General features: G+C 41.2%; 1 protein-coding gene across 1 annotated transcript in view; it reads left to right on the forward strand.

The window, feature by feature from the left end:
- The window catches only part of GTF3C1 (general transcription factor IIIC subunit 1), a 137,780-nt gene that overhangs the window by 25,150 nt on the left and 86,569 nt on the right, over positions 1 to 26,061 (forward strand). The window contains exons 10-17 of the mRNA XM_075179861.1: positions 1,765 to 1,925; positions 6,260 to 6,405; positions 9,775 to 9,928; positions 15,648 to 15,751; positions 15,942 to 16,123; positions 17,987 to 18,304; positions 21,027 to 21,172; positions 24,791 to 24,888. Coding sequence (XP_075035962.1) covers positions 1,765 to 1,925; positions 6,260 to 6,405; positions 9,775 to 9,928; positions 15,648 to 15,751; positions 15,942 to 16,123; positions 17,987 to 18,304; positions 21,027 to 21,172; positions 24,791 to 24,888 — 1,309 coding nt within the window. The remainder of the gene's footprint in view (positions 1 to 1,764; positions 1,926 to 6,259; positions 6,406 to 9,774; positions 9,929 to 15,647; positions 15,752 to 15,941; positions 16,124 to 17,986; positions 18,305 to 21,026; positions 21,173 to 24,790; positions 24,889 to 26,061) is intronic.

Below are 26,061 nucleotides of genomic sequence, written 5' to 3' on the forward strand. Positions count from 1 at the left end.
GCAACTAACTCAGGGACCAGCCTTTTGTCAGTAATGTGGTCTTTAAGTGCCAACATCTCATCTTGGAAGAGTGTTGTATGCTGGAAACCATCTCATGTTCAGTGCTAAGGCAACCTGAAAAGAGAAGACATTTGTATTAGGCTATGCACACAATAGTAGTAGTCTTAAAGCTTTTTGGGTGCATTCTACGATTATTTAGAATAAGACTATTACTTACTGGTGTTAAGTGCCAATGACACTGCATGTCAACTCTGGTGCCTTTGATCTGCAGTGCTTACACATGTGATTGGGAGGGCCTGGGTTAAAGACGAATACACTGGGGGAATAGAATAGTGAGTGACCAAAAAACTGTGCAATGACTCCCGGACACAAGCAAAAGTTGGTTTGGGATTAATAGGTTCCATCCCCATACCCACTTACATGCTTTTACTGGCTATACAATACATACACATAGGATACTGCAGGGATGAAGTGTGACAATAAAATGCAATTGTTTGTCCCAAACTTTACAGTAACCGAATTTGTTAGTTAGGAAAGTCAATAAACTTACTAAAACTATCACTGCCTCTTTCTATGGGACAAATTAATTGAACATTCAAACTCCTTCTCACTCCCAACATTACAATTATCCTTCTATGCACCAGTCCGAATAATTCCTGAGCAGTTGGCAAGATAAGGGCATTACCCATCTGCATAATCTTTATGAAAATGCAAACATGCTTTCCTTTCACATCTAAATTAGATTTCATATACCCTCCCAGGACCACTATAAGGATCTATAAATATGCCATTGGTTGCAATTGTTCTCCACAAAGTGTTTTACGGTTATCTAACCTCCTTCTTGGGTTGTTACCAAACGTAATTCTCAAACGCACAGAGGGGGTATCGCAACCGGGTATAACCATTTAGTAATCTCTAAGCAATTTAATTAGATTTCAGATGCAGAGCACTTGATAATCTGACTTGCATATATCCCTTTCAGATGATGATTGGATAAATATCTTTGTGATTAGTCATTGAATTTCCAAATGCATGAACCATATAGAAACTTTAACTAAATTGATACAAAGGCTGTATTTCACTCTCTCCAAGCTACATAAGATGTGGCGCTCCAAGTCTAAATACTGCTGGAGAAGTTGTGGTGCTGAAGGTAACCTAATATATGTATTTTGAGAGTGCCCAATCGTTCAGGGATTAAGGTCAGAGGTTACTAAATTATTGCGCCAAATAATAAATCCGACGTTGTTCCGCCCCCTGAACTGTTTATTACATGATTTCTATCCAGGTTTCCCAGTATATAGCAAATACATAACAGGTCACATTTTAATAGCTGCTCATGCAGCAATTGTACAACAGTACCTCTAATATTATTGTTACATTGTAAAATAGCTTTGTAGACTGACTGTAAATATTCAACTCCTGCTTAATCGTTTAACTTATATTACTAGCTAAAATAAACTACTGATTGTTATAATTTCATGTTCTTTTTTTTATGTGTTTGTGTTAAATTTATACCCAAGTGTTCTATTTTCTAGTAACTACTGTATTTGGAGTGCACTGTGTATAACTAGTTTCTGCTCTATTCCCCAACTGTTGCTCACCTTTCTTTTGCTTTCTTTCTCCCTTATACCTTGTTCAAAATCAATAAAAATTAATGTTAATAAAACCCCCAAGTTTTGCAGCTCTAGCACATATGGGCATAAGTCGTGTTTGTTTTTCTACTAATTTTAGTATGTTAATGTTATAGCACATTTGTCTTTGTAGTACGTACCAAGATTCAAAAGAAACGAGCCTTGTCCATAGATGCAGATAAAATCCCTGTGTCTGAAAATGACTGCAGTATGGACAGCTTCCATTTAGAATCAAATCTCTCCACATTGTCCGGTGATGAAGATGATGATCTTTCCGTAATTGAAGAGATCTTGGTAAGTGAGGGTTAAACTATTGCGTAATTATTTGCAGTGGAAAACTACAGCTAGTAATCCCTGACATAATGAGTAAACACAATTAGGGCTCGGGTAATACAAGCATTACTGGCTAGGTTCCAAAGTTCCCATACAGGACAGAGAACACTTCAGACAGAAAAAAGACCACCTCATTCCTGATTCAGAGTAGGCAAAAAGTATTTTTTTCTGTTATCCTTTTGGGGACACCAGGGCCATTAGGGTATAGAGTAGGGACAGGGCGGACAGGCACTTTAACTTCTGTTTACCAAGCCCTAGCTCCTCCCCCTCTATACCCCACTTTCTGTAAGCCTCAGTTTAGTTTAGGCGCCCGGCAGAACTTGCACAAGTTGGTGCAGTCACAGGCTGTGGCCGCACCATCTTCTGATTCCGCTTCCTCTGTAGTGAATGACATGTGTTCTAGTTCACTATGTAATGGTTTGACTGTTTCTACAAAGCGGCGGAGTCTGTAAAACCAGCTTGGATACAGGTATTTGCATTCTCTGTACAGGGTTTGGTTTTGGTTTCTTCCTCTTTAGAGAGGATGTTATCCTGAGAAAGAGGTTCCTAAAAAGCTGCAGAGGCTTCTCTTTTTGCACACATGAAAAATAAATTTTTCTCTTTCCCGGCTTCTTCCCCATTGGAAGATTTGCTGTCCGAGACTTGGGCTTCCCCAGCTAGGAAGTTCCAAGTATCTCTGCGACTGCAATCCTGTTATCCTTTTCCTCCTGAAGTTCTTGCTAGATGGAAGACTCTTCCACGTGTGGATGCTGCTGTTGCAAGGTTAGCCAATGTAACTGCTTTTCCTCTTCCTAACGCAGCCACTCTTAAGGATGGTATAGACCGTAAGGTTGAGTCCGTCCTTAAGTCCATTTTCGTGGCAGCAGGTGCCTCTTTGAGGCCTGCCTTGGCATCTGCGTGGGTGAACAAAGCTGTAGAACGCTAGTCAGAACAGCTGTTTGAAGTTTTGTTGGCAGGCAGGCCGTCCTCTAAACTGCTTCTTTTAGTGGAACAAATGAATCGGGTGACAGATTATTTTGGAGAGGCAGCTATGGACGCGGGACTGATTGGGGCACGTATTTCTGCCTCTGCAGTTTCGGCTCGTCGTACTCTCTGGCTTAAGTCCTTGGAGGCTGATGTGAAGTCTAAAAAGGCTCTTGAAACCATACCTTTTTCTGGGGGTGTTTTGTTTGGACCTCAGCTTGACTCCATTATCAGCCAAGCAACAGAAGGGAAGAGCAATTTTCTATCTGTTAATGCTCCCAAACAAAGAATGTCCCGATTCCGGTCCTTTCAGTCATCGGGAAGGTTTCAGGATCAATATTCCTCAGGCGAATCTTCTTCAGACCAGTCATCTTCCCCCCCCAGGGGTGGTTTGCAGCGCGGGCACCAGGCCTGGTCTGCTCGATGTCCAGCAGCGAAACCTGCAGCCAAACAATCCGCATGATGGGCATTTTGCTCCTCCACTGTCGCCAGTGGTAGGAGCCCGTCTTTTCTTGTTCAGGGATCAGTGGTTTCAGTCTACCACCGAAGTCTGGACTAGGGGGGTGGTGGATCGAGGATAAGAAGATAGATCTGCTTCCTGCTTTATCTTGCAAGTCTCCTCTTCTTGTTTTTCATAAAGACAGGGCAGTTCTTCGAACCAAGCCCTCTTTCCTTCTAAGGTCGTATCTAGATTTCATCTAAATCAGGACATTGTCATTCCTGCCCTGACTGATTCTACGTCTTCGGATAACGATAGTTCTATTCGTTATCTTGATGTCCGAGCCTTTTGCATTTATGTGAAAAGGTCTCAGAAGGTGTGCACCCTGAGGATCTTTTGATTTTCTATGATGCTCACAAGAGAGACTGCCCAGCTTCTAAGGTGACTATTGCTAGGTGGATTACGGATGTTATCTGTCAGGCTTAGAGTGGGGCTGGGGAGCCTGTCCCAGATAATCTCCGGATGCACTCTACAAGGTCTGTGAGTGCTTCCTGGGCGGCCCGCCATGGTGCCTCCAGTGAACAGCTGTGTAAGGCGGCCACGTAGTTGTCTGTACACACATTCACTACGTTTTACAAGTTTAATGTATTTGCATCCAAGGATGCAAGTTTTGAAGAAAGGTGATTCGTGCCATTTCTTCTGAGCGTTCCCTCCTGTGAGGTAGCTTTGGAATGTCCCCGATGTCCCCCAAAGAAAGATAGAGAAAATTGGATTTTTATACTTGTGTAAAATCCGTTTCTCTTAGTCCATTGGGGGACACCGGGCGCCCACCCTTAACACTCTGGTTTCTTCTACTGTTTCACATATTGTCTTGTTAAGAGAATGTTGTTTTTTGTTTTATCCTCTTTTCCTGTTTTCTCTCTATCTCCGCTTTCTGTGGGCTTGGTTAAACATAAACTGAGGCTGGACAGGAGGTGGGGTATAGAGGGGGAGGAGCTAGGGCTTAGTAAACAGAAGTTAAAGTTCCTGTTCGCCCTGTCCCTACTCCCTACCCCAATGTTCCCGGTGTCGCTAAGAGAAATGGGTGTTATGTAAGTATAAAAATCTAATATTTTATATATTTGCCCCGTTTCCTCCTGGTCGTGCATTATGCAAGTACATGTGCATTTTTGATAATTTGTTCCACTCCTAAAGACTGGTGCATACCAAAGTCTGCACCAGCTATTTTCTGCTTCATATCTGCCTGTCCCCTCTGTTATTTTTCTATGCGTGATGCATTCATTTCTGCTTTAATAGTATCATAATTTGGACTGTAAGCTTCAATGCGACGGGGACTGATGTGAGTGAATTCTCTGTAGAGCTCTGCAGAATTAGTGTCGCTATATACATAGCTGATGATGATCACTCCTTGTGAAATATGTTTATATGTTTTAAGTACCTGAATCTCCTTGAAGGACATTACTATTCACATTCACCCAGTGTGTCATACTTTAGCACTGTGGGTGTGTGGTGATGAGTTAGAAGCTGTGGGGGTATTTCCCTGAATGACACTGCTCCCTGAAGTCACCTGTCAGAATTGCTCTGAAGTGTTGGCTTATTACTTTAGTAACCCTGAGCGTATTACAAGCGTCATCTCTTAAAATTGATTTGCTTAACTTTGGGACCAATTCTTACCTATAGTGCTCTGCTCACTGAGTTTGCTGAAGGATTTCATGTTCACTGCTCCTAAGAGATCAGTGGAGCTGGGCCAGTAACAAGAATTGTAAAACATACTGGTGATTATAATATGATTTGTCTTTATGCTAATTTATTCTGGGACAGTGATGCTTATAAATGTCAATATACAGCGTTGCACCTCCAGATTTTCATTTTTGAACATTGTATTCTGGCAAGAGGTTAAACCCAAATAGTGATATGTTTTCCCTTTTTGTCTTTGGAGGAAACTATTTAATATTAAGTGTAATTATATACCTTATGCCAGACTCCCAGGAAAGTTACTTAGTGTTTGCTGTCACACATTAGAACTTTATTGTTTTTTTTTTTAAGAAACCTGCAGTGTGCATTTTGTGCAATTAAATTAACTTTTTTTTAAAAAAAAATAATAATAATTCAGTATTATGCACATTAATGTTTTCACTTGGCCCCTCATAACATGACCATGAAATCTAATTGCACAATTATATTTAGTACCATGTTTCAGGAAAGACACTTTAAGTTATGCCCAAGAAACAACGTCATCCAGACTTCTTTATTGCTGGCAACTCTCACTTACTGCAAGTTACATTCTGCGTAAAGTTAAAATTTATATCGAAAGTACTTTCTATTTTTTATTGAACAGTTAGAAAAAAAAAATTCTTATGTCTTAAAGATGAGAATTCTGTTTTATTTGGTCCACAATAAAATATTTATATTAAAACCCCAAAATGTTTTTATTGGGTGTAATGTTTTTCCTTTGTTGCCATTTCTCATTTCTGGCAGGATGAGGGTCTTATTTATATAATCTTCTACTGGTGTGATTTTTGCTCACGTTATGTGTTTAGACAATTTGTAATTATTTTTTTTTTAATGTTAATCATGTTGAAAAACAGAAAAATCTAGATTCCATTGGGTTTGTTCAATGGATATGGTGTATATTAGTTTAGTGTAGTATGCATTTCATAAGGTTTTTATGTTTGGTTTATTTCTCTTCAGTTTTTATTTGTTGTGTTTTATCTCTTAGTTTCATTGCTAGTTAGTAGCAGCATCTTTTAATTGCCATAGCTGAAAACAACTTTTTAACATTGCTTAAAAGATGTATTTTTTATGTTTTTGATACTAGCTGGTTGACTGAAGTTGTCCACCATATTTTACAAGATTTATTTTGCTTTACTGATGTACATGTATCTTAATCTAGGATAAGAATCCTGAAGCAAAAAAAGGTAAAAAATCCTTTAAGGCTGGAACATTGGAAAGATCACGTGAAACTTATCGCCTCTTGAAGAGGAGGAATATGATAGTGGAAACTGTCAAGAATCTGCGATTAGTCGAGAGCTTGTTCACGTAATTCTTATTTTGTTTGTGTTAATTTGAAATATCATAGTTTGCTAAACTGTATATTTTTTTCTTAAAATGTATATATTTTTAATGTCTGTCTTGATGATGTGATTTAGCTGTAGACTCTTCACTCACACAGCAGGCTCCAAGTTTCACTTTATGATAAAGGCCAGGAAGATTTCTCTCGCCTACCCTGATGCACACACACTGTCTATCTCTGTATAACCTTTTATTTTAATACTAATAAAATAACGTATTTTATCATTCATCCAATTGGGTGACACTGGTACCATGTGAGTATAGAAGATCCTACAGGGCTTTTGCATAAGTCTTTGCCCCATTTCCAAGTGCCTCCTCTTGCCACATCCCAGTCCCATTGTGGGACAGTCCTCTGCTATGCTATGCCAACACAGGTAGTGACCGGAAGGATACTGCGCTGCCATTCCACTATCTGGCGTGTGCAGAACAGTTGGACAATGTGACCATGTGAGTGGTCCAGAGGGGAGGTAGTAGTAGATGCTGTCAGTCTCTAAGGACCGTAGCCTGCACCAGGTGCAGAGCTGGTGAACTGTTTAGCAGGTGGGGCTCGGATGTGGTTAGCAGTGGCCTCGACAGCCCCTCTAGAAACAATTTTTCCAGAGGGAGCCATCGCTTGCTGGCCGTAACGAATGGTGTGCTGGCCCCTGGTGAAGGATCTCCTCCTTAATGTGCTTTTGTTCACTGACTGAATCCCACCAAGACAGACACACCGTTCTGTGCTCTGGCTCTACCTCTTTTTGTATACCCTGCTGCATTTCTGACAGAGGGTTGTTCTGTGAGTTAATCTCTGTGATTTTCACTCTTGTCTACTATGTTTCTGAGTCTGCTTCTCAGAGTTCATATCTTGTGTACTCTGTATCCACCCTTTTTCTCCTACTTATTTGTCATGTCTGAGAAGGGGAGTAAATTTGGAGGTGTTTTATTAGTAACCTTTTAAACTTGTATAAAATTCCAGCATAAATTGTCCAGCGGTCAGTCTGAAATGGATGTATTATGTTCAGCATGTGAGGTTTACAACTGACTGTCAATGTCATGCCTGCTGTTTGCACCACTGGCCTGGCAGAACCAGATTGAGCTAGCTTCTGCCCAAAGTATCTCTGAGCTTAAGCATCGGGTTAATGGGATCCGTGCCTCCATCTCTGATGCAACAAGTGCTGACACCATGTATCTGGGTGCGCTTGGTCGGGTATCATCTAGTCTCTCGGCATTATCACTAAATGTGCCGGTTCAGGTGTAAGCCCTGGCTAAGTCTGTGCAGGGTCTGATTAACGTTTCCTTTACTTTAGAGTGGACCATCAGAGTTCCTTAGTCTTGTGCTCGGGAGTTTCTGATTCGGAGTATTCCTCTCAGGAAGTGGGCAAAGTAGTGGAGGAGTCAGACATTGAAGATTCCTTGTGCTTTGACAAGGACGTATGGATGATTTAGATTGTGCAGAATGGTAGGCAAATAATCCAAGACAGTGAAGAGTCATCCAACACATCATTTAAGAGTAGGAAAAAGCAAATTGTTTTCTTCCATTCGTCTCTGCATTTTAATAACTTGCCCTGTGAGGCATGGACTAAACCTGAAGAGAAGTTTCAGACTACTTGCAGATTACTGTCTCTTTATTCACTGCCCAGTGGGGATACAGATAAATTGGAAAATCCACCTAAGTTAGATACCCTCAGAGCACGATTGTCCAAAGCCACCACTATTCCAATCCTGAATGCTGCAGAGACCGCTCCTAAGTCTGTTTTTGTAGCGACTGGGGATTCGCTTAGACCCATCTTAGCTTCTGCTTGGATCAACAAGTCTGTGGAAAAGTGGTTCGCGCAACATCTGGAGGGTTTGCAGTCAGAGAGGCTTGGTTCCGAATAAGTGTTTTTGGTCGAGCACATCCAAAGAAGACATCTGAATAATTGGGAGATGTGGCTCTAGATCATGGTGTCATTTGGACTAGAATTTCTTGTTCAGCGGTTTCAGGGTCTGTGATTCCTGGCAGAGGCAAAGCTTCTGATCAGTGTCCTACAATTATAGGTGTGTTTAAACTAGTTAACAGACAACTTCTCTTGCCGGTAAAGCTCATAAAAGTTCAGTTAGACAACGCCACTACAGTGGCGTACGTCAAGCATCAGAGCGGTGCAAAATACCCCTTGCAATGAAAGAAACCACCAATAGCATCCATTTCTGTAGAACACAATATTCTGGAAATATCAGCAGTGTTCAGAGCAAGGGTGGAAGACTAGAGGCCGATTTATCTCAGCAGGCTCACCCTGCATCTGGGAGAAACGTCCCTCAACCAGGACATCTTTCAGCAAATTATGGACAGATGGGGGTCACCTGGACATCTACATGATTGTGTCTCTTCTGAACCACAAGTTGGAGAGCTCTTGTTCAAGGACCAGAGATCCACAAGCATTTGTTATCGATGCCATGATGACTGAAAAACCTGTTCCTTTAAACATGAAATCTCTTTATGCCACATCAGTGAGTACTTTGTGGGTGGCACAGCATGGAGCTTTGTGTAGCTATGTCGGGTGGCCACATGACCTTTGGTACATAGTTTTACAACTTTTTCGGGTCCATTGATTTTGCGTCCAAGTGCACCAGTTTTGGTTTGAAGAGGCTGCGCATCGCTGCTCTGTGAGTGTACCCATCCGGAGAGGGCAGTTTTGGAATGTCCCCATGGTATTGGTGTCGCCCAATTGGATGAATGTGAGAACTACATTTTTATACTGTAAAAAAATTATCTCTTTCTCTAAATCCATTGGGGGACGCTAGGTCCCCTCCCTTTTTTACACTCTAGCTTTCCTGTTACATATTTTATCAAAGTTTAAAAAAAAATTAAGGGTGCCGTTTTTCCCCTCTCTGTTTTGTTGTTCTTCTGGTTCTGTTCTTTGGGGCTTTGTTAGAAAAATAACCCGATTCCCTGCAGGATGGTGATCTAGAGGAGGGATGAGTAAATGCTTGTTTAAGATTTTCTTAAAGTGCCAAAGTCCTTGAGGGTTCTCTATAGCCTCCATGGTGCCAGTTTACCCCAATTGGAATTAGAGAAAAGGATTTTACAAGTATAATTTTTTTTAATATAGATTATTGGAATCCTTCAGCTCATTAATGCTTCCTAGAACATATGTGGTGAGACCTATTGTGGATTGCTGGATGAGTGTGCACCTGTGCAATACAAGTAATGTATTGTGTTGTCAAGCATTATTTTCTGACATTTATTATAACATTGCACTAGAATATTAAAGAATTTAATTGACTGTCGCATAAATAAGGAATGAGTTTATTTTGAAAACAAATTACTACTTTTGATGGTGGCTGTGTTAGTAACACAGAGTTTTGTACTTCTTTTAGCCTTCAGAAAATGATCGTGGACCAAGAAAAACAGGAAGGAGTTTCTACAAGATGCTGCAAAAAATCCATCCTGAGACTTGTTCACAAACTTTCTCAAGAAGGACTTGTGAGACTATATCGTACCATCGTCGTTCAGGATGGAATCAGCAAAAAGGTAACGTTGCTGTTATAGCACAGTCCATAATATTTGCAGCTAATATGTGTATCTACATCACAGAAAGAATAAAGAATTAATATAAAGCAAACTAAAGCCAGTCAAATATGATAAATTACATAATATCAAATAAGTGACTTAAATCAGAAGGTAAAGCTATATCTGTTAGTAATTTTTAAATTGGAACGTTTAGGACTAAAAGCAATGTATCACAATCTGATCTTTCTCTAAGGGATTGTTCTGATCTTTGGATTTTTTTGGAGTGTTCACTAGAAAACAACATATGCAGACACATGTATTTAACAGGACTTCATTACATTTTTTACAAATGGATAAAAATACAATATAAAATGGCCTAATAGCATTCATAATACTAGCGTGGCTGATGAAATTGCTTGTGCGATATCTGGGAAAATTGTGCAATTGCCTTTTTTTTTTATAAACCACGCAGAGAAACGTATTCAAACAAAGTTAAGTTGGGCAGCAATTCGGCGCTGTGGTTAGCATTGCTGTCCCACAACGCTAAGGTCGTGAGTTTGTCAGAAACTAGGGCAATATCTGTATGTATTCGCATGTTCTTCCTGTGTCACAGTCCAAAACACGTATCGATAGGTTAATTGGCTGCTGACTTAAATGGACCCTAGTTTGTTTTTATGTGTTAGTGAATGTATACTGTAAGGTCCAGCGTGGATTAATGTGAGTGATAAATGTTTTCTGCACAACACTGCGTAATATGATGGCACTATGGGGACAATTCAATTCTGCCGAGAATAGCGCGGCATTGGCGCATAATTACCCTTAATACGGTAATTTCAACGGGGGACTTTTACTCGCGGCTCCCTGAGCTGTGAGATGAAATCCAGGCTAAAATTACTATATTTACGGTAACACTGTTAACACCGCGTTATTCGCGGCAGAATTGAATCGGCCCCTATATATAAATAAACTGTAATAATTGTAAAGTACTGATAATAACCAGTTACCCCATTCTGGTAGTTCAATGCTGGTGAATCTCTGCTTTTTTGGGCCTTTAATTTTTCTGTACTTCACTGCAAAGAGGCTGGAGTAAAAAGCTACAGTTAGTTGCCCCACACTTCTATAAATACCTTGCGGAATAGAGAAGAGAAAGTTGTGGTGAACTGGCCATTCACTTTGGAGTATATACCCAGATTTTATGACAGCGCTATATAAGAGATCTGATACTGCGCATTATTTGATACTGTGTGTCTGAAGTACTGACTTTTTATGCTATTTAGTACAAGATCTGCCTGTTCTTTTGGGAGATCTACAACATCTGGATAATCTTGACATGCACAATGTTGTGATTTATAATCACCGGAGAAGAAGAAAATTCTTTTTGATATCTGTTTTTAATTATCTGCATTTTTGTGAGTTGATGTTTTAATAAATAAGAATTTCCTTATAGTAATAAGGATTCCACACTGTTTATACTGGTTAGCATTCCTCAATGTCAATTTGCTAGTCCTGTGGCGCCACTTTCACTATATTCTTGATATCGGAACCAAGTTCAAGTCTAATAATTGATGTTTTCCTGGTGCTTATTACTGTTGTCAGAAGAATGCCACTACAGAGACAACTCTAAGCGGAGGGCTGTGCTGGGTTCTCGTCCAGTACTGTAAGTGGAGGGAAGGATATCTGGTTTCTCAATGTTCTTTTTAATGCCCTGCTGATTGTTTTGGCACTGCAAAATGCCATTATTGGGTTAATTTGCCATTACTGCTGCCTGCTTGGTCAATTTTTGTTGTCTTAAAAGCGTCTTTATCTTTTAGGTGCACAAGTTAAGCTGACCACATCTTACAATATCACCAGAGATATTGAGCAGCTGGTCTAATATTGTTGCATATGTGGCCCCAAAACAAGTGAAAAATGGTTATTTAGTTAATAATAATAATAATAATAATAATGAATAATAATAATTAGAAATGTCTGTTATTAGCTTGGTTTTGAAGACAGTTTGTGACCACACTAGCAGACTCCAATGTAAGACAGAAGTGAACCAGTCAGTCTGCCCAAATTGGATGGCAATCTGCGCCTTCTGGAACTCTAGGTCCATCCGTAACAAACTGACCTCCTTCCACGACCTCTTCATCTCCAACTCTCTTAACCTTCTTGTCATCACTGAAACCTGGCTCACTCCCTCTGATACCACCTCACCCGCTGCTCTCTCCTTCACCCATTCCACCAGACCGGATGAACGTCCAGGAGGTGGAGTGGGCCTTCTCCTATCCCCCTGCTGCACTTTTCGGGTCATTCCCACCTACCTTCCCTCTCTTTCTCCTCCTTTTGAAGTTCACTCCATCTGTCTCTTCTCTCCCATCCACCTCCATGTCTCTGTCATCTATCGTCCCCCTGGCCCCACCTCCCTCTTCCTGCTTCGCTGCCTGGCTCCCCCACTACATTTCCTCCGAACTCCCCTCTATCATACTTGGCGACTTCAACATCCCCATTGACAACTGCTCCGACCCTGCCCACCACCAAGCTTCCCTCCGTCACCTCCTCCTTAGGCCTCTCCCAGTGGACCTCCTCCCCCACCCACCGTCTCGGTCACTCACTTGACCTTGTCTTCTCTCATCTCTGCGATCTCTCTGATTTCTCCAACTCTCCCTTCCCACTCTCTGACCATCATCTGCTCTCTTTCACTCTCTCCTCCTCCCCTGCTCCTCCCCCGCCGAAAGCTACCCTCACCAGACGCAACCTTGAAGCGATCGACCCCATCTCTAGACTCTCTCCTCTCTCCCATTCCCTCCCTGACCTGCCCTGACCAGGCGTCCTTTCTCTACAACCACTCCCTCACTACTGCCCTGGACGCTGTCGCCCCTGCCTCTCCTATCTGCCGACGCCGCCTCATTCCCCAACCTTGGCACTCCAAACTCACCCGCTTCCTCCAAAATGCTCTCGCACTGCGGAACGCCTCTGGAGGAAATCTCGCTCCCTGGCTGACTTCCTCCACTTTAAATTTATCCTCTCCTCATTTTGCTCTGCCCTCTCCCTTGCCAAACAAACCTCCTTCAAGTCCCTCATTTCCTCTCAGTCCTCTAATCCCCGCCACCTGTTTGCCACCTTCAACTCCCTCCTTTCTCCCCCCCCCCCTCCGGTCCCACTTTACCTCTCTGCTGCTGACTTCACCACTTTCTTCTCTTCCAAAATTGAAGCCATCAGACTTAACATCTCCGCCTCAATCCCCTCACCCGCTGTCCACATCGCTCCACCCCCCTCCAACAATCAACTCTGGTGCTCCTTCTGCCCCACATCAGGCGAAGAAGTTCGCTCCCTTATTGTTTCCTCTCCACCCTCCACCTGTCCTCTCGATCCCATCCCCTCTAACCTCCTTCGCTCTCTCTCTCCCACTGCCTGCTCCTACCTGGCACACCTTTTTAACCTATCACTCTCCTCTCGTGTAGTACCCTCCTCATTTAAACATGCTCTTATCTCTCCAATCCTCAAAAAACCTAATCTTGACCCCACCTCGGTCGCCAACTATCGCCCCATCTCTCTTCTCCCCTACGCCTCCAAACTTCTTGAGCGAATTGTCTGCTGTCGCCTCACCAGATATCTCGGACAATTCCCTCCTTGACCCTCTCCAATCTGGATACCGCCCCCTCCACTCTACTGAAACTGCCCTGGCCAAAGTGACCAATGACCTCCTATCGGCCAAATCTAAGGGTCACTTCTCCATACTCATCCTTCTTGACCTCTCGGCGGCCTTTGACACTGTGGACCACCCCCTCCTTCTGCAAACTCTTCTCTCTCTCGGCCTCTCTGGTTCCGTCCACGCCTGGTTCTGCTCCTACCTTGCTAACGGCTCCTTCTCTGTCTCCATGTCTGGCTCTTCCTCCACCCCCTCCCCACTCTCGGTAGGAGTCCCCTAGGGCTCTGTCCTCGGCCCCCTACTCTTTTCGCTCTACACATCCTCCCTCGGTGCCCTTATCTCCTCCTTTGGTCTTCAGTATCACCTTTATGCTGACGACATTCAACTTTACATTTCTTCTCCTGGGGGTAAATGTATGAATCTCTGGATTCTTCATCTCCGGCGTGTTCAGCCTCTTCAGCGCTTAAATTTAAAGCGGCGCTGCATTGTAAAGGGAAACTTCCCTTTACAATGCAGCGCCGCTTTAAATTTAAGCGCTGAAGAGGCTGAACACGCCGGAGATGAAGAATCCGGAGATTCATACATTTACCCCCTGATCTCTCTTCCTCCCTCCTCTCTCGTGTATCTGACTGCCTCTCTGCCATCTCCTCCTGGATGTCCTCCTGCTTTCTCAAAATTAACATCTCTAAAACCAAACTCATTGTCTTTCCTCCCCCTAGACTCCCCTCCCACCACAACCTCATTATCGTTGTTAATAACACCACCATCTCCTCTGTCATCCAACTCCGCTGCCTGGGTGTCACCCTCGACTCCTCTCTCTCTCTCTTTTGCCCCCCCATGTCCAATCCCATGCTCAAGCCTGTCGCTTCCAACTGCGCAACATCGCCCGCATCCGACCCTTCCTCTCACAGACGCCACCAAAATCATCATCCACGCACTCATCTCCCACCTCGACTACTGCAACCTTCTCCTCACTGGCCTCCCCCTCTCACATCTCGCCTCCCTCCGCTCTGTAATCAATGCGGCTGCTAGGCTCCTCTTTCTCTCACGCCGCTCCTCCTCTGCCTCCCCTCTCTGCCATGCCTTACACTGGCTCCCCATCCCCTACAGAATCCTCTTCAAACTCCTTATCACCACTTACAAGGCTCTCTCCCTGTCTACTGCTCCCTATATCTCCATCCTCCTCACCATTCACACTCCTGCCCGGTCCCTGCGCTCTGCTAATGACCGTCACCTCTCCTCCACTCTAATTACCACTTCCCACTCCAGAATCCAAGACTTCGCCCGAGCTGCCCCCCTGCACTGGAATGACCTCCCTCGTTCCATCCGTCTCGCTCCCAATCTGTGCTCCTTCAAACGAGCACTTAAAACTCACCTGTTCCTCAAAGCTTATCAACCATCCACTTAACCCCCCATCTACTCTGCTCGATATTCCCTCTCTCCCCTGGCCCCCCTTTCTCTCCCCTGGCATCACCAGCTCCCTCTTGTGTCTGATTTGTCCACCCTCCCTTAGGATGTAAGCTCTTATGAGCAGGGCCCCTCTTCCCTCGTGTCTCCATACCTATTCTTCTGCTCTGTCCTTACTCCATATGGCTGTCCTGGAGTTACTGAAGCATTGGTACTTTGTGTTTATCGTTCTGTACTGTTTAACCCTGTATGGTCTACTGTTTGTACTATGTACGGCGCTCCGGAAACCTTGTGGCGCCCAACAAATAAATGATGATGATGATGGTGATGATTATAATAATAATAATATTGGAAAATCAGCTTGTTTTTACACTCTAGTATTCAATATTGTAGCATTAGGCCTACTGCAAGGGGAAATCATGCACCAGGTGCGCTAGTGCAACACAACAGTCTATAGATCTATAATTTTCCTCAAATACCAGGAGACATTTTTAAAGTATTTTGATACCATGCTAAAACTATATAGCTATCTGTCATGTTATGTGGCATAGCTTTCAAGGGAGTCATTCCGAACTCTTAGAGAAATGTCCTGTTCCCTTTTGTACTCGTGCCCCCCACTGTGATACATGAGTTTTCTCCACAGAACCTTATTTACAGTTGTGTGCAGTGAAAAATTAAAGCTTGTTCAAATGACTTTGACAGGTGGAGTTTGTGGTCCATCCATCAATTAATCCAAATGATCCTTTAGTGAAAAGTGCAGTTGAACAAATTCGTTTTCGCATATCCAATTCTACATCAGGGAATCGGTAAGTAAATGTGTGAAACATATTAACTTTTGACAAAAATAGGCAATGGAAATACTATCATTTATTTGAGAATTTCATTGTTTTAAAAGTTCAGTAAGCCCCACCCCCAATTAAAAATAAAAGCAAATTTTTTGTTTCTGCACTCAAAAAAAAAAAAAAAAAAAGAATAAAAAATTATGTGTTCGTTTAGAACACGTTCACCTCAAGGGCCATCTACACCTGGCAAGGTAGAGGCAGATGATCAAACTAAAGAAAAACAAAGGGAAAAACACAGCAGGAAATCACTTTTTAACATGGACAGTCCGGATCATCACCGTAAAGAAACTGATGCGATCAGTGTGACACAGTTAAAGAATTATCATCCGGTCATAGGTATGTCCCGAATACATATTGTGATATGTTTTTAATTGTTTTTGTGGTCGCCCTTTACTTTTTTTTTTTGTATGGGCGATATTTCATTTTAGAATGTAGCTGTCAATTATAATAATAATAAGTGAAAACATGCTAAAACAAAATATGTCTGTACAAAACAATTAATGTATGAAAGCAACTTCCTATATTTTTTATTTTCTCTTTGTGGTATGTGGCCTTGTCGCAGAAGGCAATAGGTAACAGACACAACCCCCTGTGGTGAAAAGGGATAACATAAAACTGTGTATAGTATATGAAAACAAAGAGGACAGCATCCTATTGTTATAAGAAAAAAATTGATTATAATAGATATATGCAAAATATATGTCTCTTTCCTACCATTGGGGGACACTGCAATACATTGGGGTATAGTAGGTGGGCTAGGAGTTTAGGCACTTATCAAGTTTTTGATCCTTACACTCCTCCCCTACTATGCCCCTCCTCTCCTGCTCAGACCTCAGTTTTGTACAGTATAACAAAGCCAAGGAGAAGCAATACCTAAAATAGCACCAAAAACAGCACTACTTCCAGAGCAAGGGAGGGTGCGCAGTGTCCCCCAACGGAGTCAGAGAAATTGATTTTACGGTGAGTAAAAATCTTCTTTTTCGATAAAGTTGTTAAAGCATAAGTTTATTCCATTAGATTCATTGCTATCACTGGCAGAATTCATTAACAAAAAATGACTTTAATAAAGATTAAAAATTGGAAAATATATGAAAAGCCTATACAGTAATAATGTAAAATAATGCAAGTCTATTGAGCTGATAATTATCATGAAGAATTATGTAGGACTGGTATCCCACAATGAAATCACAGATGCTATTTGTCTTCCATTCTATGAAACGTACAACTTCTGTTTTGTTACATTTGCGAGCAGGGAGTTCTCAAAATATCTAGTGCAATAGGTTTGTCTTAATGTTCTCAAAATAAGAGACCCTTATAGATTGGGTCCATAATTCTGTATATTGTGATTCTGCCCCTTACTTGTGTTGATGGGGACTGATCCTGGTAATTGCGGTGTCCTGTAATTTTTCCTCCCGTCTTGAAGTCTGAATGACCGGATGGACTGTTTGGATGTAGTAGAAATATTCTGTCTGGTGTACTGTCTTTCTGGCCTATAACTTCTCACCGGTACAGAAATCTCCACTCCTATTCCCTCACATCTCTATGGGATGCAAAAAACTGACGCTATTTGACTCCACGGACTGTTCCAGGACACAACGCAGCCTTTTGAGTTCCCCCTTCAGAGTCTTATTTTATGCAGATTCAGGGACAATCACTCCTATTTGGAGTGATAGTGTGGAGGTATAATCTCAAAGTAGCTCAGCCTTTACTTATACAAAAAATTAGGAGACGTGTCCTCCTTTATCGCTAGCCACTGATTGCGGAAGAGCCAATACGAACACACACAGCTTTTAGGGAAACCTCTCTTGGTTCTTCCTGTGTTGTAAATGCATCTGACATGTTTAGTCAATAAACTTTTACTTTGAGATCTTAAAATGGACAATGAAGCCTAAAATAAAAGTTGCCATAAGAGTATAATGTATTTTTAAAAAAGTTGATGTGTTGAACATTACATTTATATTTGTTATGCAGCTGTGTTCAAGCTATTGGTCTGTTGTCAGTCATTACCAACCAAAGAAAGAATGCTGTGATTGTCAATAGACTTAAAATCAAACAGTATGTTGATCATAAAAAAAAAGTCTTTAACAGTAAACTACTTTAATGCTGATAAGCTGCTGACATTTTTTTTTAATTTATTTGATGATATTATCAGTAACTTTTTATACATCTAAAAATAAAAAAAAATATTTCCCTCCACAGTTCCTGGACTTGGAAGGTCTCTGGGATTTCTTCCTAAAATGCCGCGATTAAAAATAACCCACATATTTCTCTGGTATATTGTCTATGGTCACCCATCACACAAAGCACGACAACAGCTTAAGATATCGGGAAACAATCAACAGTCTGAAAGCACTGTTGAAGAACACGAGGATTTCACACCACAGGTCTGCGACCCTACAGACGGCATTCTTAATACAGAGAGCATTTCAGATAAAGATGTTAAAACGGGACCAAACAGTAAGGCTGGTAATATGGAAGAATTACCAGACCATGGAACAGAACAAAATGTTGAAACTGGTACACACAACTATTTTTAGCGCATTCCTTTTTTGTTAATTTGGGTATGTTTAAGGGTTTTGGGGTTTTTTTTGGGATGAGGAGGTAAAAGGCTAACTTTTGCAGGTGGAATACATGGTAAGCTGTAAGTACAGATTTCTCTACATGCATACATTTTCCTTGAGTGCACGGATTAATCAGGACATGGTAGTTAACATACGGACATAATACCAGTAGGTTAAAACAAACAAACAACCTTTTAACATAAAATAGAGCTATAAGCAGTTATTATTAAAACCCACAATCCATATATAAATCATATGAACAAGCAGGTATTACATACAATAAGCATATAAACCGTATTAATTAAAAATATTGATAAAGTATTGTTTGTATTTAACATGTATACCCTTTCTAAATAGGTTGAAAAAAAACAAAACTTGATAAAAAGCAAACCCATATACGACGCATATGATCAGTCACTAGTTTTATTAAATTAGTACATTTAAATGATATCCCATCCTGTCCTAACTAGAATTCTGTACTCTGACTTGTGAAATATTGAGGATCAGCGTGATATGTCTTGGTAAAATGTCCATTTAATTCTTGTGTAATAGAATCTGCATTTAAGTGCGCTAGTATGTTGTTATTCCTATATATTTGCTGTTGCATGTGCATGTAATAAATGTTATTGCGTAATTGATAATACCCATGACATCAACATTCTTTCTAATGATATAGGGTTTGAAGCTCCTTTAATCCCACAGAATCTGCATATGTTTACTATTTTACAGGTTTTTCACTGACTTCCCATTAGAGATTGATCAATTTTACAGGTGGTGCTGTATACACTGATCAGCAACAACATTAAAACCACTGAAGTGAATACATTGATTATCTTGTTATACAGCAAGTGAACAGTGTTGAAGTTGGTGTGTTGGAATCAGGAAAAATAGACAAGTGTAAGGATCTGGGTGACTTTGACAAGGGCCACATTGTGATCACTAGATGACTAGGTAAAAGCATCTCCATTATGGCAGGTCTTGTTGGGTGTTCCTGGTCTACAGTGGTTAGTAACTACCAAAAGTGATCCAAAGAAGGACAACTGATAAACTGGTGACAGGGTCATGGTTACCCAAGGTTCATTGATGCACGTGGGGGGCGAAGGCTATCCCGTCTGGTTCAGTCCCCCAGAAAATCAACTGTAGCACAAACTGCTGCAAACATTAATGCTGGCTATGATAGAAAGGTGTCAGAACACACACTGCATCACCGTTTGCTACGTATGGGACTGTTTAGCCTCACACCGGTCAGAGTACCCATGCTGACCCTTGTCCACCGCCAAAAGCGCCTACAATGGGCACGTGAGCACCAGAACTGGACCATGGAGCAATGGAAGAAGGTGGCCTGGTCTGATGCATCACGTTTTCCTTTGCCAGGTGTACGACCAGGTGCGTGTGTTTACCTGGGGAAGAGTTGGCACCAGGATGCAGGAAGGGAGGAAGACTAGACGGTGGTGGCAGTGTGACCCTCTGGTCAATGTTCTGCTTGGAAGCTTTGGGTCCTGGCATTCATGTGGATGTTACTTTGACACGTACCACCAACCTAAACATTGTTGCAGACCAAGTACACCCCTTCATTGTTGGCAGTGTCCTCTTTCAGCTGAATAATGTGCTTTGTCACATTGCAAAAATTGTTCAGAAATTGTTTAAGGAACATGAGAAAGAGTTAAAGGTATTGCCTTGCTGGGATGTGCTGGGGAAAAAAAAGTCCACGCAATGGATGCTCCACCTTGCAACTTACAGGACTTAAAAGATCTGCTGCTAACGTCTTGGTACCAGATACCACAGGACACATTCAGAGGTCTTGTGGTTTCCATGTCTTGATGGGTCAGCTGTTTTGTCAGCACGAAGGGGACCAACACAATATTAGGCTGGTATTTTTAATGTTGTGGCTGATTGGTGTACATTGAAATTTTTTGCTCTGATATAAGGGCTACATTGTCTTGGAAGAATATGTAAAATAAATATCTGCCAGGGTTTTTGTATTTTTTAATAATTTATTAATTTCCTGAAGCCATGATGATATTCAAATGTAAATTTACATTTCACAGCAGATTAGTTAACATAAGGAATTTGGAGAGACCAATCATTTTGAGTATTCTATTGTAGTTGCTTCCTATGATTAGAAATTCTCCACATAAAAATGCAGAATGGCTCAAGTATTAAGGCTTTTATTTTATTGGTTTTTTTTCTGTGCGCTCTGATTTGGAACACTATGTCTCTAATCTTTCCAGGCTTATGTCTGACCCAGTTATTCTAGTATTTAAAAAGTACAGTGTGAATTAACAATACTTGAAGAAATCACCTCTTGAAAGTTAATGTACATTAATTCTATTGACCAAGCTTCTCCAGTTTTTTCAGTGCGGAATTTAATGTATGTTCTGGAGGAACTGTACATTTAGTTGATATTGTAGTTGTGATTCTGTTTGAAGCATAACTGAAAAATCATTTGTGTTTTACAAGCCATAGAATGCAATGTTACATGTATAATATTATCACCCATAGTTACTTCACTAACACAAATATCATGATTATTCTTGTGTTTAGATATGAGATATTGTTACCTCGTTTTCATCCTTCACCAGTGTATGGACCTCAACTGTGTCACTGAATGAAAATTGTGAAATCTCCTTGCATGCTACACAGCCTGTACCTTTTTGTTTTCTTTTTGTATTTTTTAGTATATGTAGACGAAGTCTCGTGGGTAAGATATGTACCTCCTGCTACTATACACTGTGACTATGGACCTGGCTGGGTTCTTGTTAGTGATATCCTACTCTGCCTGCCTCTCTCGATCTTCATACAAATAGTTCAAGTCAGCTACAAGGTAATGTTAATCTTCTATTAATCTATTGCTCCATGAAATGTTAAAATAAAATATGATACTTTTTTTTTTCCAGTCCACTTACATTTTCTCACTTCTGCCATATATAAAGGACAGGATAAAGTAATATGTTCAAATAATATGTAATATGTTCAAACAAAGGAAATGGAATTCATATAAATGTTTAAATACCTTTAAATGCATTGGTGGGCACATACTGAGGGGCAGCATTTGTTAGTGTAGCGTTGAACTCCGTTTACCTTTTCAGTTGAAGGCATATTTAATGGACAGTCCTCATTGTGCTATATGGGGTATCGGTGGACCGAGCTTATAGAGGGGCTATTTTGTCATACCCCTATTTCTTTTGGATATCTTAGAGTTGATTTCTGCAGAGGCTTCCTTTGCTAGGAAGCTACTCCAGACAACTCTCCATTATTAGCCATTCCTTCTCAATTAGATGGTGGAATGACACAAACCACCCTCAATGTGTCTCCCTACTGCTAAAACAGAGCAGGATTTCTATACTTCCTGTTAAATCTCTTTCTTCAAGGATATTGGAAGCTCACAGACCAACCATCTAAGGAATGCATGTTTCCCGAGACTATCCCTGAATTACGAGAGGTAACTTTTCCAGAGGTAGAAGGGAATGCCACTTTCACCGTTGGAATTTGTGAGGGCTTAGAAGCAGATGTACCAAAGTACTAACCCCCTGCGTAAGGGCCGCTGCTGGAGTTCTGTTATAAGTAGAGCATTAGCCTGTGACTGCAACGCCATGGAAGCCCCACCGCAGTCAGCACAGAGAGCCACTGGTTCCAATTGTTCACTAGGAAGTTTAGTATTACACTTAGAACACGTATAGTATTAGGCCCTGAGTGCTTTACCTTTTCCAGACATTTTAAGGAAACACAGTACAGCCAAATAAAACCAGACACACACAGAATAGGCAGATACTAACTGATCTATGACAAAGTCAAAAGTTTCCCTGTATGAGCGTAATATGTGAGAGCAAGTATCTAAATAGTCATATGCTATGTCCCACTAATTAATATATATATATATAACAAAGGGAGGCATTTTTCTGACAAGAGGCAGATAAAGTATGCAAACAGACAAAAACATTGGCACAGTTATGCACCTAGGTGGAGATTAAACCAGGTAAAAACATATGTGTAGTTTGGAGTGTGTTAACTTACATGATTTAAAAGCTGCTTCCTCTCAGCAAACAGACAGGGTGTGTCTTAGTCTAAACAGAGCCAGGGCTGGGAGTTTCCTTTTAAAGGGAAGGTGGGTGTGTCACCTGCCCATCAAGCTAGGCCTGTGGGAGGAGTGTCGGGTATAAAACCCTGCTTGTTTCATTGTTCAGGGAGAGCAACGCTGGGCTAGCTGGCTGATCTGGACAGAGAGCTGTACTATGTATAGTAAGCGTATAGGGTCTCCATAATTGCTGTGCATGTATACGGTATCAGAATATTATTACCATCCTGACAATAAAGAACCATAAAAAGGAAGAAATTGTTTGCGTGTGCTTCACCAATAGCGGGCTCTTGCCACTATATATCATCATCATCATCATCATCAGTTATTTATATAGCGCCAACATATTCCGTAGCGCTTTACAATTGGGGACAAACGTAATAAACTAATAAACAAACTGGGTAAAACAGACAAAGAGGTGAGAAGGCCCTGCTTGCAAGCTAACAATCTATGGGACAATGGGAGATTGACACATGAGGTTAAGTATACATTTTGCATCTTGGCCCAGCCAGACTGCAAAGGTAGGGTGATTCATAAGCTAAATGATCCTGTCACACAATAATGTTGGTCCGGGGGTAGTTGTCTTGTGTGAAATTGTGTAACAGGCTAAAGGTAGTGAGGTTAAGATGGTGGTTGAGGAATATTATACGCTTGTCTGAATAGGTAGGTTTTCAGAGAACGCTTGAAAGTTTGTAGAACAGAGGAGAGTCTTATTGTGCGAGGGAGAGAGTTCCATAGAGTGGGTGCAGCCCGAAAAAAGTCCTGTAACCGGGAATGGGAGGATGTAATGAGGGTGGATGAGAGACGCAGATCTTTTGCAGAACGGAGTTGCCGAGTTGGGAGATATTTTGAGACAAGAGAGGAGATGTGTATATATATAATTATCCATCCACAAAATTCTAAAACATCCTCTCTCTATTATAGGAAGTATATAGAAAATAAATATGGTACTTAGCCTTCCTGGTACTTAAGGAATCAGAGGTATAAGCCTGTCAGCAGCTCTGTCCTGCCCGGAGATGAGCATGGGACCTGGATACCTATTTTCCCGGGCCCAGTATTGGCACCCTCAGACTGTTCCACTTTACTTCTGAGACAGGGGAGTTCTATTTTTAACTCTCCCCGTCTATATGGCTCCTCTCCTCTTTAAAACTGTTCCATTTCTGTGCCATATGCTGCCCAGGCGATCTCTGCTTCTATCATAAGCAGAGTCACCTATTTCCTTGCAGCGCACCTTTGGCCCCGGTGAGCAGCGCCAAGTTCCCTCCTCCTTTCTTGAGGGGGGGAATTGGTATCTCCCCTCTGCCTCGTCTGCTTCCCGAATGGCCGTGCAGAGTACCGGTGCTCTATGCCCATCGGGCAGCGCTGGTAGTCTGAAATAAGCAGTGTGACAGCGGCTTGCTAAGCTGCTTGTCGCCCTGCCGGAGGAGTTCTAAAAATAGCAAAAAAGAATTCTTCCTGTCAGCGAGAGCCGTCCGGCTCTGCTGACAGTCGCTTCTCCTCCAATGAATGTGCTCTGTTATAAACAGAGCACACTCGTTCCTAGTTCAAATAAAAGAAATAATAAAGTAAAAGAAAACTGAAACCAGTGAACTGTATTCACTGTACAAAAAAACAAGCCCAACTCTCTTTTTGGGCATCTAAATGAAACTGAGAGCTTCAAGGGATTGGCAGGGGGAGGAGTCGGTAAGCAGCTCAAGATTAACTTAAGTGCCAACTCCTCTTCCCCCCCCCCCCCCCCCCCTTCCTCACTCAACCCCATGGTAGCAGTGTCCTCCAGAAGGAATCAGAGAATGAGATTCATAGTTGACATATAAATCCTTTTTTTTTTTTTTTTCTTTAGCCTGAGAAATTGCCTGGAATCCTGAAAACATTTTTATTTTAAATTTTTTGTTATTACTCAGCCACCATTTTGAAAAACCTCTCTGCTACCCATGGTGTGCATTATTTGGTAAACAAAAACAGGTTCCATGACGCTTAAAAATGCTTGTTAATGTTTGCTAATGTATGAACCTTGCATGGCATAACGTTACTGTAGGTTTGAACCTGCATAGCCAGTAAACTGTCACCGAATACAAACTCCCTCAGCTGCACAACTCTGTGATCTAAGAGCCCCATGGACTTATCCTGTTTTGCAACTGTGAAAGATTGGATTGTGTCATGAATATAGATGTGTATTTTTAAACGGAGATTGGCAATAGATTGCCCCATAGTTTCACATCTTTAAAAGCGGTTTGCCTAGTATATTAATAGTGGCTTTTCTATCCTTTTTCCCCTTTTATTTTGCTTTCAACGGGTGGACATAAATTGATTTTACTCGCTTTAGTATTATAAGCAAAAGTACATTGTATATGTCTGTATGTCTTTCAGGTTGAAAACATGGAGGATTATTTAAACGATCCAATAAAAAAGCACACATTAATCAGATATTTGCCCAGATCAATGCGACAACAGCTGCTGTACAAAAGGTATATGATAGTATTTGTTCTTGATTATATTATACTTCTCACTTTAATATTTCACTTATGGCATCGTTAGACCATTTTTAAAAAGTCTTGAATACATCAAAAACATGAAGTGTACAAATATGCTGTCATTGTGGAACTAACCTGCATATCAATTTAAATACACCAATAGAAATACAATGGAACTACTTAATTTACTACTAAACTTAAAACTATACTAGCACAGAGGTTACATGTGTTTTCTCAATTTAAAATGGTATGTATCTTGTTCAGCAAATACTGGAGAGAAATAATTGCAGTGTTTAACATTATTTTTGATGTATATTCTGTTTTTTCATATTTCGTGTTACTGGTTTTTAAAGGGGTTTTAAACACAAAATCTGTAATTTAATAGTAGGTGTGAGGAGTATTGTTGTTCCGTGCTGTGTGCTCCTGCGCACTTGCTCAGCCCCCTTTCACCACAGTCAATCTGTCATACTTGACGGATGCTGTGGTTACTGTCAAAAATCAAACTCGCCTTGCAGCATGTCACTGCAATTCTATATGTAGGGTCTACTGGTTGCTGCCACCCGCAAATAAAATGATTAATTATGTTGTGTTTGTATTTTTCATTTAGTTCTACTGCAGCAACAATTGTGGGACATGGCTTAATTTAGAATAAAATTGTAGAAAACGTCCTACATAGAAGCCACTTCTAGGAAGACAGAAATCACCCCCCCCCCCCACTGTCCCTTAAAGTCTTAACACAAACAAAATGCAGTTCTCAAGTTGAATATTAAACACAATTACCCTGGCCATCTACCTAACTTTACACTCATTGGGAAAAAAAAGTTTTGTTTTTTTTTCACAATTGAGTCCAATTGACATTTAGGGGTATATTCAATTAGCAGCGATGTTCGGATGAACTTCATGGCGGCACATTTTTTACGATAATATGGTACCGCAGCATCACTGATTTTCCTTCGCAACACTATGTGGAGCAAAGGCCCTTCGGTCCCTTGCACAATGGAGTATGCCCCTTAACTTTTACAGTTTACCCGGAAATTGTCATTTCTGACACTATTTGAAATCTTAAAATGTTTTCTGCTTAGAAATGCTCTTTCTATTTTAGTTTGTTTGTTTGTGAACTTTACAAAAGGATGTGATAGGATTATTTTAATCTCTTGGTATCAACCA

This window comes from Mixophyes fleayi, chromosome 7, assembly GCF_038048845.1.
Source record: "Mixophyes fleayi isolate aMixFle1 chromosome 7, aMixFle1.hap1, whole genome shotgun sequence".
Taxonomy (NCBI): domain Eukaryota; kingdom Metazoa; phylum Chordata; class Amphibia; order Anura; family Limnodynastidae; genus Mixophyes; species Mixophyes fleayi.